The sequence below is a fragment of the Solanum tuberosum genome, unplaced genomic scaffold, assembly GCF_000226075.1.
Source record: "Solanum tuberosum cultivar DM 1-3 516 R44 unplaced genomic scaffold, SolTub_3.0 scf00056, whole genome shotgun sequence".
NCBI classification, from domain to species: domain Eukaryota; kingdom Viridiplantae; phylum Streptophyta; class Magnoliopsida; order Solanales; family Solanaceae; genus Solanum; species Solanum tuberosum.
The window spans coordinates 1,799,991-1,815,195 of NW_006238986.1; the positions used below are offsets into that span (position 1 = coordinate 1,799,991).

The window sequence follows — 15,205 nt, forward strand, 5'->3', positions numbered from 1 at the left end:
GATAAGTATAAGTCAATAAAAGCGATCGTGCTAGAACCGCGGGACTCGAGGGGTGCCTAATACCTTCCCCTCGGTCAACAGAATTCCTTACCCAAATTTCTGGTTCGCAGACTAATATAAAGAGTCATTTCCTTTTGATAAGGGATTAAACAAAAAGGTGACTTGGAACACCATAACTCAATTCCAAGTGATGACTCTGAAACAATAAAACAATCCCTTAATCGATAACATCACTTTAATTGGAAAAACCCTTCCGCCACCTTGCGCAAAAAGGGGTGTGGCAACCCTTATCCCTAAAAAAAAATGTAGAGTTAACGAAAGCAAATTTAAGATACCATATATTGTGATATAGTGATGAAATTATTTTATTTTTAGTTAGATATATTAAATTTAATCGGAATTGAATGTTGTGGTGATTTAACAAGTGGCGTAAGAGCTGCGAATTTCATATGGACCGCGCAAATCAAAGGCTATTTTGGATAAGAAAAACTGACAAAGCAATACAATGAATGCGTGCGCTTGAGAAATAGCAAGTAGAAGAACAGAGCTCCTCTATCAATGGGGACCCAAGCAAAACTAGTTGTAGAATCTCCTTTCTTCAACGTCTCTCCTAATATTGTTAGCACTTTGGATAGCAATGCCAAGTTCAGTCATCGCTCATCCTTAAGGTTTCAGACAGTGACCACTCGACGACGAGTTTCATTATCAACAGCAACAGCAGCAGCAGCAACAACAACTCCGCCAGTACCACCACCACCACCCATTCAGGTTCATCCTTTTTCCTTTTTCCTGATCTGAAATTATCCTTAATCCAGAGTCTTAAATCGATCTATTGTTAAAAATAATCAGGATGAGCAAAGAAAGCCGCCGGATCTTCAATCACTAATAAGGAGGTTCTGGAAGGTTGCTGTACCGTATTGGTCCTCTGATGATAAAGTTCAGGCGAGATTGCAGTTGGCTGCTGTTTTTGCCCTTACTTTAGGAACCACTGGTATTAGCGTTGGTTTCAGTTTCCTCGGCCGTGACTTTTATAATGCACTTGCCAGTACGAATTCTTTACCGATTTTTTCGTTTTTTTTGTTGGTTTCGTTTTAGAATTTATTGTACTAATTATTCATTGTTCTAACTTTGCGAAGACAAAGACCAAGAACAGTTCACCAAACAACTGTTATACTATCTTGCTGGTTTTGCTGGTGGTATCCCGGTGAGCTCATTGCTCCATATTTTTTAGGTATAGCTCCTCGTAGTCTTTTGCAAATTTTTCGCAACCTAGTTTGGATACATGGCATTCTGTTTCATTGTAAACGACACAGTGGTGATAGTATAGATTAAAAGAGTATCATGTCATCAGTAAAAAGTAGACCTTGAAACTTTCTCCGGAAGGACCACTACCTTTTATCACACTATATATATGCATGTGTACTTAACGGAATGAGGTCTTGTAACCTTTACTTCCCTGCCACCAATTTTCTATGTTTCTTTTATAGTACAGTTTCTAGTTTTTGAGCTTTATGTATTTTGCAGTTTTTCGTATTGAGAGATTATGCACGAGAGAAGTTATCTTTAAGGTGGAGATCTTGGATGACGAGTTATTACATGGAACGGTATCTGAAGAATAAGACATTTTACAAAATTCAGTCTCAGTCTACCATCGATAATCCAGATCAGCGAATTGTTGACGATTTAAGTTCCTTTACGGGAACAGCTCTCTCATTTTCATTGACACTCTTCAATGCTGCTATAGACTTAATATCTTTTAGCAATATCTTGTTCGGTATCTACCCACCACTTTTTGGGGTGCTTCTTGCATATTCACTTGGTGGAACAGCTCTCAGCGTCTTCCTTGGGAAGGTGCTTTTTCTGCTTTCATATTTCTGTTGAACCTCAAACTAATACATCATTTAGAGAACTTCTAAGTTGCAAGACATGTTTCTGAATTCTACAAATGATGGGAATTGTGGTTTATTCAGGGATTGGTGAGCCTCAACTTTTTGCAAGAGAAGAAAGAAGCAGATTTCCGCTATGGTCTTGTGCGCGTTCGAGAAAATGCTGAATCAATTGCATTTTATGGAGGGGAAGAGAATGAGATGCAACTACTGTTAAGTCGTTTCAGAAGCGCTTTTGAAAACCTGAATGTACGGAGACCTTAACAGTTTGTTTGGTGCTACACCTCTCTTAGTTTTTGCCTGCATTGAAGCATATCATGTCACATTTGTGATTCAACAGTTGTTCCTATATTACTTCTATTGCAAAAAGTTGTTTTATGTCACACACTGAATAATGGGTTGTCTGGGGACCAATATTATTATTAGGTGAAGAAGTTGTAAGTTCTTTTCTTTTTCATCTCAGTTTGTCTAAACTTATATAACCTTGTTGGGAGTAAGTTCCATTTTGTTTAACATGAAAAAGTTGAGAGTACGTCCATATTTGTAAAAATTGAGACTCTTCGCAGTCAATCCCCCACCCAGCATTTATCAACTATTAATACATCTATTCTGTTGTTCTCAACATTATTACATCTATCAACTATGCTTCACTCCCGAACTAATTGGGAGTTGTATGAATCCTCTGTAATGTTTCTTCTCTATCTGGGCACACGGATGCTTCCAAGTTTTTCTTCAGCAAAAGGATGCATTCTGATTTCTTGTCACCATATTGACCCTTTAATTGCTTTGTGCTTTTGCCAGCTAGGATTTTTTTTCTAAGTAGATCACATTTTCAAGGGTAGTTTAGAATCTTTTAAAGGATGCGCTGTGATGCAGGCAAAGGAGTGATCTATTTGAGTTGTGTCTTTATATGAGATTTGCAATCTCATCATCTCTAATTAATCAGAAGCAAAAAAACTAACTCCATATACCTTATCTTAGTATTCCCTTTGAATGTTATTGATTTTCTTTCATACATGTTGATGCATTTTGAAAATGTTTAGTGCTGTATGTTCTTTAATTATATATTTGTTTTCTTAGTGAATTTCAAAATTGATTCTCTTGCTTTTGATAATTTGGCAGCAATTGTTGATATCTTCTAGAAATCTGGATTTCTTCACCAGTGGCTACCGCTATCTTATTCAAATTCTTCCTGCTGCAGTTGTTGCACCTATGTACTTCTCTGGAAAAATCGAGTTTGGGGTTATTAATCAATCCGTGTCCGCTTTCAATCATATTCTTGGGGATTTCTCTCTCATTGTCTATCAGTTTCAGGCTTTAAGTGCCTTTTCAGCCGTCATTGACCGACTAGGTATGTTATTTCTGGATGGTGCATTCTTCTCCAAGTACATGGAAAAGGTTTACTGAATATACTGTTATTAAATGTAATCCCTTAGAGGAGCATCTGCCGATCCATTTTGTTGGAGGGAGGGAATATACGTGAATATCTGGCAATGTGGAGGATCTTAACTTTTTCTTGGCTGATGTGACGTGACGTGACTTTGTTTTGATTACACAGGGTTTACATTCTGCATAGTTTATTTTGCTGTGTTGATTATCTGACCAACCCAATTAGCATCTCAAGTGCCTAATGTTACCAGTTTTTTCTGTTAGTGCCAAAAGGGATTGTTTTAGACCTAGACTCTGACCTTTGGAATTGCCAAAATTCGTATTACTTGTAGGCTTTTTATAGATGTCGGATAACATGGGATAAGTTACTTGAGAAACTTGACCTTCTCATAAGAGAGGTCTTTCCTTACTTTCTAGTCACCCACAAAAAATTATCATACATCCTACATGAGACTGTTGAAATGTGACATTTGTCTTGGTCTTTTCTAACCCTTGGGGTTGGGTGGGTCACATGATTTATGATGATTTGACAAGGGTTGAAATGAGACAGGCAAAAATGGAAGGATGGATATTGATGATTCATATAGTTGATCCCAGCTTCTTTTTCTGGGATTGAGGCGTTCTTTTTTTCTGGTTGATGAGGCCTTTGCCTGTCCCAGCTGCGTAGAACCAAAACAGTTGGGGTTATAAGGGTTAAAAGCTAGTTGGTTGCAGATTTTGAATCAATGTGTTTTATGTTTTTGCAATTCCTGCTTGGGCAAGGACTCATGATACTATATCCATTTTATATTATGAAGTTCTTGTTTTCCCACCACAATTTCCCTAGTTGTTTTTTGATCTGTACTTGTGTGTTTTTTCTTTTCACAAGAAAGATATGTTATTCCACCGAAGTAGCACCAAGAAGGTTCTAAGTACTGATGATGCAAAAGCTCAATGTCCCTTTATAAATGAAGGGAGAGGGATTGCGATAGAGCAATAACTTCATATACATCTATTTTTTTCACCATAAACCAGAAAGAATAGGTATTTGTTCTATGAATGTGAATATGGACATCTTTACCTCAAAATATCTTTGATTTCTTTCTAGCCAACCCAAAATGCTAGTTGCAATTCTATCCCAACGTTTCTTTTCTGCTCCATTCGTCTTGTTTTCTCAGGCATTTCTGTTATTTTTTTTTTTGAGAAAAGGGTAAATTTGTATTCACACAAAAAATTTATCATCCAAAAAATGATGAATTGGAAACTTACATCCCACAGCGTGGTGAGCACCACCCCCATTTGGGTTCTTTTACAAGTTTCCTTTAAAATCAACTAAATCTACTGTCCTCCCTACCAACTCTTGTTTACACCAAAAAAATAGAAGGCTTATACACTTCATCTTTATCTTCTGTATGTTGATTTTCTGATCTTCAAAACACCTATCATTCCTTTCTCTCCACGGAGTCCACCATATACAAGCTGGTATTGTCTTCCACCAATCTTCTTGTCTCCCGCTTTTGCCTACTCCTGACCAGTGATTCATCAACTCCAAGGTTGTCTTGGTCATCAATCAGCTAACTCCTAATGGCTAATATGCACAAGAAACGGTTCCATAGGCTTGTGCTAGTATTGCAATGTAGAAACAAATGACTGTTGACTTCTGCTTTCTGTTCACACATAAAACATTTAGAAAAAATCTGCCATCCTCTTTTTTGTAGTGCTTCATTGGTGAGGCCAGCTTTCCTGCATACTAGCCAACTAAAACAAGTCACTTAGGGTGGACTTTTGGTGTTCCATATTGCTTTCCAATGCCCTGTGTCTGTGTCTGTTGCTATCTGGTTAGAATTGAGGTCCCAGTAGCAAGACCTTGACTGTGAACTGGCCTTTGCTGTGTAGTTTCTAGATTGGTCATTAGTTCTTTTTTCTTGTGTTTATCTTAAGTGATAAAGTAATCTTTGTAGCCCAAAGTTCTTTTCTGCTCCATTTTGTCTTGTTTTCTCAAACATTTCTGTTATTAATTTTTTTTTCGTGTTATTAAGTGACGAAGTGATCTTAGACGTTAAAGTTACCAAACAGTCCATTTTTTTAAATATCCATTGCGATTTGATGATTGATTCTTCTCAAATGTGATATTTCAATTAAGAACACATCAATGTATTCAAGTTATGCTCTTCAAGTTTGAATTTATGTTCTATTGTTTTGTAACTGCAACACATAATCTTATTGAAGCCATTTATTTCTGCCTTTTTATTATTTTATCTAGGGGAAAGACTCAAATATACCATTGAACTTTGAGAAAAGGCTTATCTATGCCATTCGTTAAAAGTTGGGCTCATTTATGCCACTGCCGTTCAACAAAGTGCATATTCATCTCATTATTTTTTAACGGTCCGGTTTGATGGTTTTAAACCATTTTTCCATGTGGGCTCTTATTAGAGGTTCACGCCACCAAAATTAATGGAGGCACTGTTGGTACTGCCACGGCTCCAGAAAAATGGATTCGCTGGAGATCCACTCATTGGCACCACTACATGGACAAAGTTTGAGGCTAAATCATGGAATGCAGATGTAATCTCCTGTAGAATTGAAGACGATGAGGAGTTTTACCCTCCAAGAGAATCTTTAGATGGCAGAGAAAGTTTGATTGGAACTGGATCGGCGTCACGTAGGGCTTTTACCTCCATTAAGGTGAAGAGTTTTGGTGGGTCGAGCTCATCTTCTTCATACTCGTCTTCCAGTTCCGCTTCAGGATCATCAGTTAGGTCTTTATCGCTGAGCATTTCTCTGCTGGTGAGTTTAAGTCCAAAAAATTCACAGTCTAAGTCATTGGATCTACTTGTTGTTCATACTGCTCCGCCACCTCAGAATCCTTATCCTCCGTCTCTTCCACTAGCAGATTTTGTGCTGATATTGGTCATCCACGGGGAATCTGATTCACCATCTCCTCCTAGTTCATCATCTCTGAAGAGATACCCAAGCAGAAGTATTGATACTGATGGGAATAATTAATATTGGCTGGTTTAATTTTGGTGACGTGGACCTCTGATAAGAGGCCACATGGAAAAAATGGTTTTGCAAAATCATCAAACCGGAGCGTCAAAAAATAATGGCATGAATGGGCACTTTGTTGAACGACTGTGGCATAGGTGAGCCTAACTTTTAACGGATAGCATAGATGAGCCTTTTCTCAAAGTTCAATAGCATATTTGAACCTTTTCCCTTATATCTGTACTAGGCAAAGGTACAGAAAATTGATAGCGTTGCCAGCTTGCTTTCGAGCTAAAGCAGAAAGTGGATGCCTTCAATTCTGGGAATGCAAAATGATGACATTAACGATGTTAATAATGTGGCTAACTGCTTTTAATTAGCAATTTAGGACTATTTGGTGGGGAAGTCTTATATTAAGAATTGAGGACTAGTGCTGAGGAAAATGCCTAGTAAATCAAACTTTATGCTTGAATCCAAGAAGAAATATTGAATCATTACTGGGATTGCACATAGCATGGTTATGATGTACTATGAAGGTAATATGGGAATAGGAAAACTAAAATGTTTGAATAAAAGAAGCTGAGCTCGTAAGGTCTTCAGTAGTTAATATATATAAACTATAATTGCTTGCCACTATAAGATGCTTGAGAGAGGATGTTAAATTCAATATCTTGTCTCTTGTCATATTAAGTTATAAGTTCAATGACATTTCAATTGTTTCTTCCCTGAAATTTTATTTTCTTCAACTTTGTTTCTTCTTTTAGTTTCCCAGTTTTGCTATTTCCGTCTAACATGACCCACTGCCCTAAAGCAGTAATAAGCATTCAGCAAACCATTTTGACACCATTAAAATGTGCAGGTGAATTTGATGATGTTTTGGATAGCAACAGCAAAAAAGGTGATCAAGACTCCAAGGAAAAGATCCGACTTAACTTTTGCTTAATAAGTTCTTCCAATGGGCTACACTCAAATGGATCTATGCCTCTTTCCAAGCGTGTAAAATTACTTCATGTTGAACACTTGACTGTACAGACACCAAGTGAAGCAACTCTAATTAAGGACTTGTCTTTTGAGATTTTTGAGAAGGATCACTTGCTGGTGAGTTCTGACATGTCCACTTTCAGCTTTTATGTCATTTGTTGCTTTATTAGGGAAAGGAAAAATTGTACTGTTAATGACAATTAATATATTAAGAGGAGGGGAGGCCTAGGGTGATGCATATTTACACATCACAGGCAGAATGCAAGTCCTGAAGCATGGTGTATAAGGTCAACAAATTTGTTTGTTAATATTCCATCCTGTCTTTAAAGCAATAGTCTAGGACTCCGCGACTTGCTTAAGGTAATGAGTGATCCTTTGCTATTTTTTGTTCTACCATTAAGAGAAGAATTGTAAGACCTAATCAAGCTACACGCCATATTCATCTGCACCTAAAAGGAATTTGGTAAGCAAGAGATTATTTTTACAAAATTATATACAATGATCGATTTAACCATCTAGACATATGATGTGCACATAATACTATTCAAAGTCTCCAACTTCTTAATTAACAATATACTCCCTCCGTTTCACAAAGAATGACCTGGTTTGACTTGGCACAAAGTTTAAGTAAATAAAGAAGACTTTTGAATCTTGTGGTCCTAAATTAAAGTTATGTCAAATGTACAAAATTGCCCTTAATCTTGTGGTCTTAAACATGCCACGTGGAAAGCAAAAAGTAAAATGTTACCAAAAAAGGAAAGAGGTCATTCTTTTTGAAACTGACTAAAAAGGAAAGGAGGTCATTCTTTGTGAAACGGAGGGAGTAATATATGAACAATACAATATATTATACATGGGAGAAGTTGAAAAAAATGTTTTATGGGAAAGAAGTGGACAATCTATGGTATAAAGCGTGCATAGGCGTTCTTGGGGTGTATTGAGCAAATAGCTCAAGGTGTAAAACGTGCATGGAACAAATACTCCAGTTTTAGAGGCGTTTCCCCCTTTGACAGCCGGGGTGTTTATCAGCTTCCTTGCCCCTAGACGAATACCAATCTCCCTTTCAAATGTTTCTGCTAATGGTTCTTTTAACAGGTTACAGGACCAAGTGGAAGTGGTAAAACTTCATTGCTGAGAGTGGTAGCTGGTCTTTGGAGTTTCGGGAATGGAGCAATTACAGTTTATGTCAGACCTAGAGGAGACCTGGAAATGCTGCACTCTCCAGATGTAGTTTCTTATCAAGTGACTTCAACTAATGAGACCATAGGGGATTCCACAGGACGTAGAAATTTTGAAGGTGTAATTTTTCTTCCTCAAAAACCATATATGGTTTTGGGAACCCTTCGACAACAGTTGCTGTATCCTACATGGACCGAAGATTCAGATAACTTGTCAGATGATGCTAAACAAAGTGGTATGACATCTCATGATCCATAGCTTAACATCATTTTCTTATGCCATTGTTACGCCTTATAGGTTCTCAGTCTCATTACAGGTTGTCATTCCTCATATGGCTCATCTCTGTTGGCACTTTCTGCTTAGTTATGCGTTGATTCACTTCTTTTGGCTCTTATACAATGTGAACTGCTTTATATCCTATTCCTAAATATACTTGCATGTAGATTTCTATGTGGTGTCCTCATGTCGTTTTACCTGTTGGAAGAATGCTATTTAAAGATTCTGTGTGGTGAAATTTCTCCAACTGACAATATACAGATTCTGTGCCATTCTTGATGCGTGCACGGGATGCAAGGTGTGTGAATGAAAGATCAAAGAAGCCTACATCAGAGGATCTACTACAAGTTCTCAATGATGTATCCCTTGGACACTTGTTATCTCGTTTTGACGGCCTAGATTCAACACATGAGTGGTCGAGCGTTCTTTCCCTTGGCGAGCAACAGCGCCTTGCCTTTGGCCGCTTATTGCTTTCAAAACCAACTTTGGCTCTGTTGGATGAGTCTACTAGTGCTCTTGATGAAGCCAATGAGGTAATTTAATGATTTGCAGATGCTATTTTGTTTGCTGTCCTATTTTGTAGTTCATTTAGTCATGTGGATTGCATTGATTCAGATTTCAGATTAGTACACTTCACTTTTCTCAGGTATAGGTCTCTGTCCATAAAGGCTGGAATCATATACAAATAAATCTTGCTAGTCACTAGTCAGTACAGGCTTAATAAGTCACAAAGTTTAAAGTACCTCATTCCAACGTTCTAAAAAGGGGAGTTGGGAACTCGCGAGCTTGCCTTGGTGTGAGGCAAGCTCGAAGTGCCCGAGACAACTATGGGAAGTAAAAGTTTAATTGGCTAATGCTAGCATAGGTCGGACATTTGCCTAGTAAATGCATGCTCCCTAGGGAGACTGTTTAATCTGTTTCCTGCACTAATCTTAATTTTTTAAAAAGAAAGAAGATATTTGACTAATATAATATATTTGTATTTATATCTTTTCTAAAGAATATAATTCTCTGTGGTTTGTAAAATAGTGACTTAATATGAATTTTATATATTTGCTATTTTTAAATTTAGTTTTATTTCTTAGTACATAAAAAAAAGAAGTTGTGGGCTTACGCTCCGTTCTTAAGGCTAATATTCCACTCCATGATAGGTAAAACACCCCACCTCCTCTTGTCCTTTGAAATGCTGCTAGGTCTGTTAAGCTTTGAAATTTACTATCTGAAGCAATGTTAGGTTCAAAATGCACTTCAATTGTAGTCAACATTTGAAAATCATTTTTATCTTCTGCAGTAACGTATGAGACCTCAAATTTTACCATATGAACATCTGTTGCTATCTCTCCTCTCAAAACGTTGGACTTTGTTTCGACAATCAAATGACATATCCAATTCTTGACTCCATTTATTATTTCTTGTTTCCTTGCGTTTGCTTCTAAATAACTGGAGATGATAGAAAAACCTTTGTTGTACTTTGTCTCTGCAGGCACGTCTATATCAGCTAATCCAAGCTGCAGGAATCACGTATATAAGTATTGGCCACCGTAGAACCCTCTACAAATACCATAAAAAGGTCTTACACGTATCTACTGCTGATAGTACAAGTACCCAACAGAATTGGAGCTTTAAGGATGTAGAGGAGGACCCAATATATGATTTTTCGAAGCAGTAATTCATGCAAATAATTTTTTCCTTTAGTACATGATACTAATGCTTGGATGCTAATAGGATTCCACTCTGCTCATGAGGAAGTTTCCCAGAATTTCATCTTGACTATGCTGTTACTGTATGGTCAATGGGGATTGGGGACTGGACATGGACGCTATTAGTGAATGCAGTAAGAAGTACTTGATGAATGTATCCCAAAATGTCATTTCAACTTCTTCATACAATTAAGAAACGTATGATACAAATTTTCTGTTTTCTATATAGTTCGTGTTCTATATGTATGTAATTATATTGATGACTGGTTAAAAAAATAGGTAGATCTTATAGAAAAGCAAACCAAAAAAGATTTAACAGAGTGGATGAGAAAGAGCCTCAAGCTGCTAGACTATAGACACATTAACAAATTCACCACACAAGTGAATGTAATAATCAACGAAAAGGAGAACATGACTGGTTAAATGTAATAACTTTTGAAGGAGAAATGAGAATTCTTGTAGCCAAAAAGAACGAAAGAATATGGTATTCTTATTGAAAAAAGACCTCTAAATCAATGGATGGTTTCCCCGTGGTGGCATGTTGTTTTGTGGATAACTGAAGGGATCCCCGAATGGGTTGGAAGATCTCATGTACCACGTTTGTTGAGAATATTGGCCTTGATATTGATGATGTACCATCAACATGTTTTGTTGTGGTCGCTGCTGCTGCTGCATCATGTATTGTTGTTGTTGTTGCATCATTTGGTATTGTTGTTGTTGCTGCGCCATCATTTGTACGCTTGTTGGAGGGGCTATGTGGTTTGACATTGCAAAAGGGTCATTGTGATTGACTGAACTCTGTCCAGGCATTTCATACCCATACCCATATCCTGCACTATACCCTGCTTGTTGCAGCTGTATTTGCCTCCTAGATGCATCATCCTGATACAAGCTGTCAAGTAATAGCTTGTCGAATCCCCCAGCCTGATAAAAAACACCATGGTAAAGTAATGATGAAATCAATGCACATAGTTCTGGGAGTTTATGAATAAAGAGGACATACCAATTCTTTATCTGATGTGATTTGGCTTCTATTGTTACTCGGTTCTGTAACAAGAGCCAATTCCCATCCTGATGTTTTTCTGGTTTCACTCACTTGATTATTAGCTGATGGATTTTCTTTGCCTGTATAATATTTCAAATACATCAACTCAAAATTGTCTGTATAATAGAATCACCCTCTTGCTTTAGACAAGTTGTGTGTATTACCAGGTGGAACGATTGCAAGAGCCAATGCATTGCTTTTCTCTAATTCTGCAACTCTTGGATCCACTTGATTCAATCCCTGTCCACAAAGATTAACAATGTGTTCTGAGCAAGACTATTACACAAGAAAAAAGGGGACACGAGCCATGAACAAAGATTTGATCTTTCCCCAGTGAATTCGAAATGCATACCAGCAAATCAACAGGTTCTTCTGTTGATATCAGTGGTGGTGTTTCTTCCTTTTTAGGTACTGTTTCCTCTTGTGCTTCAGTATGTTTTACTTCACTAATTTTGGCTTCTGGAACTTTGTTTTCACTTGCCTCAGAGACAATTTCTTCAGGCTTTTCAGGTTTCTGCTTGGTTTCGCGATACTCCTGCAGGTAACAAAGGCAAACACTATAACCAAATTGGTGAAGGTAAAGTTCAAATTTATGTGACCAAATTGGTAAAGCTAAGTTCTCACCAGCCTGTTATTTGGCATTGAATCTGTCTGAGGTGCTTCTCTAATGTATTCCTCCATGGTTACCAGAAACGATGCAGGAGGCTGCAAATTAAAGATCAAGAATGAAGAGAGATCAAGTGAAGATTGTACATTATCCAAAAAGGTGAGAAAAAGACCTGTTTCAATGTAGGAAACTGAAAGGTACGCGCTACATCCAAGCCTCTGCAGAAGTCATAAAAATGAGCGAGATGTTCAGCCTACATTAAGTGGAGAAAAAAAAAGAAGAAACTTAGATATCTTATACCATATCTGTAAAAAGTAAGAACATCCAAAAGAACTGAATTTTATCAACCTGTTGTCCAGCTCTTTTGTATATACTGAGAGCTTTTATAGCGTCAGGCTTTGACATCTCAAAAAACTGCAGGAACATGAAGTAGCAAGTTAAGTTTAGAAAGAGCAATGGTTAATGAGGTAGAGATATCGAAGAGACAAGGAACATCATACATAGTCGACAAGATTGATTATTCCATCATTGATTGCACAATAGATCTTGAAACTTTCCTTCAACACCTACAAAAAGAACAACTAGAGGTTCATAAGATTGATGAACATAATAACAAGTTTCCGACATGGTCCATTTCTTGAGCTGGTAAAAGTAGTATTTCTATACCAAAGCCAAGGCATACTGAATGAGAAAGTTATAGCAAGCTCCTCCTTCAGGCTGCAAAATTCACCAGAGATCAGAGAATTGGAATAACAATGAGTTTATCGCGGCTATAACAGCAAAGGTTGTTACAACCTGGCAACCAGTTAAGCGATAAAGAAGTTGTTGTAATGCTGGGAGCTGCTCTAAAAGTTCTTCTCCATTCAAAAGCCTAGTTCTACAATGCACCTGATGTGAAACTCAGGTTATGTACATTGTTTTCACTATGTATCTTACATGAAAAAGAGAATATATATGCAAATGACTGACAAAATGCACCTTGTTTATTCCAACTGAAGGTTTGGTTGATCTTTCTGCAACAATATCATTTTTCATTGTCCTAAAACACTCTAGTCTTTCCTCCAGAAAGAGCGCATATGTACGTACCCAAGCTGAGCAATCCCAACCTGTGTTTAAAACACAATACAATTACAATACTATGAGTAAGCTTGAAATTGTGGTTGTATAGGCCTTTAACTTGGCCTCAGCTGGAATCTATGCCCTCCAACTTTGGTTGTGTACAAGTAGACACTTAAACTCCTATAAAGTTGAACAAGTAGACACATGTAGGATGTGAATTGCTATATAGAACGTGTGTGTCTACTTTGTTCAACTCTGTACAAGTTTAAGTTCCTACTTGTGCACACCCAAAGTTTGGAGGACAGATGTTAGACGAGATCAAGTAGTTAAGGACATGTTTATGTTTTATGCCGGTTATATATCAACTTTTAACCCTACTTATAAACATCAAAACAGGATAGACAATAAGATTACCAAGATGACTTGAATCATCCTTGAAGTTTGATAGTTGAAAAATGTACCCTCTCTGAGAGCAACGCAGTAGTTCCTCCTTGAATGAAGGATCACCTTCTCGCAATACCCTATGAATAACAATCAATGTCTTTATGACAACCTGAAAAATATTGGATGAAAATGAGATTAGATATAGAGACAACATGATCAGTGAGGATATTCATGAAGTTGATCTCATATTGCTTGGGATCGAGGCATAGTTATCATTGTTTACGATTCAATAAATAATACTAGTCAAGTAAATCAGCTTAGAAAACTTACAATCCAATTTCGTGTCTTTGACAATCGTTTAGAAAGTGCATGAATGCAATAGGCAACATCTGCTCTTGGGCATGTAATTGATGTTGCCACAATAATTCCTGAAATGTTAAGAAATAACCATATTTTTGTTATCTCTGGTATTCAGAATAGTAAACCAGAAACAATTAATATGCCCATGATAGGAGAAAGAGAGATTAATATTACTATATAGGCAAACATTATTACAAATGTAAGTCCCAATTTGGATGTGTATATATAGTTGATCACAAATATATGAATTTGGCAAATTAAAAGAACATAAACAAGAGATCTTGAATTATATAGAAATAAAACTTTGGAGAGGAATGTTTCAATAAACTCACTTGCAATATGTCTTTCTTTTGGAGGGCTCTCAACATGATTTGTTGCTTTAACAATAGCAATATCTAAATCCTTCAATTGAAAACAAGAAATTAAAAGATCATCCATCTAGAAATACATGACATTGATTTAGCATAGCTTTATGCACGTTCTGAAAATAAAATATTTTTTTATGGATATATTGCGAACCTTGAATTCGCTTTTGACCTTGGCTAAGCCAACTTTTGTTGAATCTTTAAGCTTCCCATATGCTTTTCTAATTTTCTCCATTCAAAATGATTTTTTTTTCTATTTTGGAAAATCAAAATCACTTTTTGGATCAAAAGAGATATAGAGATAAAATAGATAAAGGAGGAGGTTTCTTTATTCTAATTCTAATTTATTATTTTGTTTTCTCTGGAAATCACATATTGCATGACACATACTTTCTCCCTTTAAAACTGATTTCTCATGATGGTTATATGCATGGTTTCTGTTTTCAATAATGAAGTTGCATGAAAGGAGGGTTGTAAAATGAAAATCGTTTGGTGAATATTGAATATCATCTCATTGAGTGCATTTTGGTCTTTTTCTTTTATAAAATTTACTTATTTACAATTAATTCATTTTATTAATAATTAAAACACTTGATGACAGTCAGGTTATTTTTCTTGATCATTTCTATTCCACCATAACCATATAGGATGTCACCAACAGAGTTAAAGTAACAATTACAAGACTTAATAAGCAAGGGGTTCATTATACCTAATGTCTTCCTTGGGTAACTACTGTTTTATTTGTGAAGACAAACAATGAGCCTATGTGGATGTGTATTAACTATCGACATTTAAACAATGTGATAACAAATAATGAATATCTATTATTGTGCATTGATAAATTATTTGACCTAAAAAAAGAAAATTTTAAAATTTGAAATATTCTTCAGAAATAATTTTTTTTTTAAAAAAATTGACGGGAGGTGGTGGGTAAGGGGGTAGAGATAGCGTAAAAAATGAAAATTTTAAATATTTTTTAAATTTTTTTTTTGACTGGCGGTAGAGGA

General features: G+C 36.5%; 2 protein-coding genes across 2 annotated transcripts; one reads left to right on the forward strand and one right to left on the reverse strand.

Moving 5' to 3' along the window:
- The first annotated feature begins 419 nt into the window (after positions 1-419).
- Positions 420-10,602, forward strand: LOC102581284 (ABC transporter D family member 2, chloroplastic). Its single transcript, XM_006344868.2, has 10 exons — positions 420-768; positions 850-1,045; positions 1,137-1,204; positions 1,525-1,851; positions 1,971-2,135; positions 3,009-3,237; positions 7,102-7,340; positions 8,319-8,637; positions 8,940-9,211; positions 10,162-10,602. Exons 1-10 carry the CDS (start codon positions 559-561, stop codon positions 10,345-10,347), a joined length of 2,211 nt encoding a protein of 736 aa, XP_006344930.1. The 5' UTR covers positions 420-558; the 3' UTR covers positions 10,348-10,602.
- Positions 10,603-12,524: 1,922 nt separating this feature from the next.
- On the reverse strand, positions 12,525-14,433 carry LOC102595844 (putative clathrin assembly protein At5g57200). Its single transcript, XM_015307590.1, has 8 exons — positions 14,353-14,433; positions 14,166-14,235; positions 13,804-13,901; positions 13,504-13,642; positions 13,009-13,136; positions 12,826-12,918; positions 12,697-12,747; positions 12,525-12,596 (listed from the first exon to the last, which is right to left on the reverse strand). The coding sequence occupies exons 1-8, from the start codon at positions 14,431-14,433 to the stop codon at positions 12,525-12,527; spliced, it is 732 nt and encodes a 243-aa protein (XP_015163076.1).
- Between the last annotated feature and the right edge of the window lie 772 nt (positions 14,434-15,205).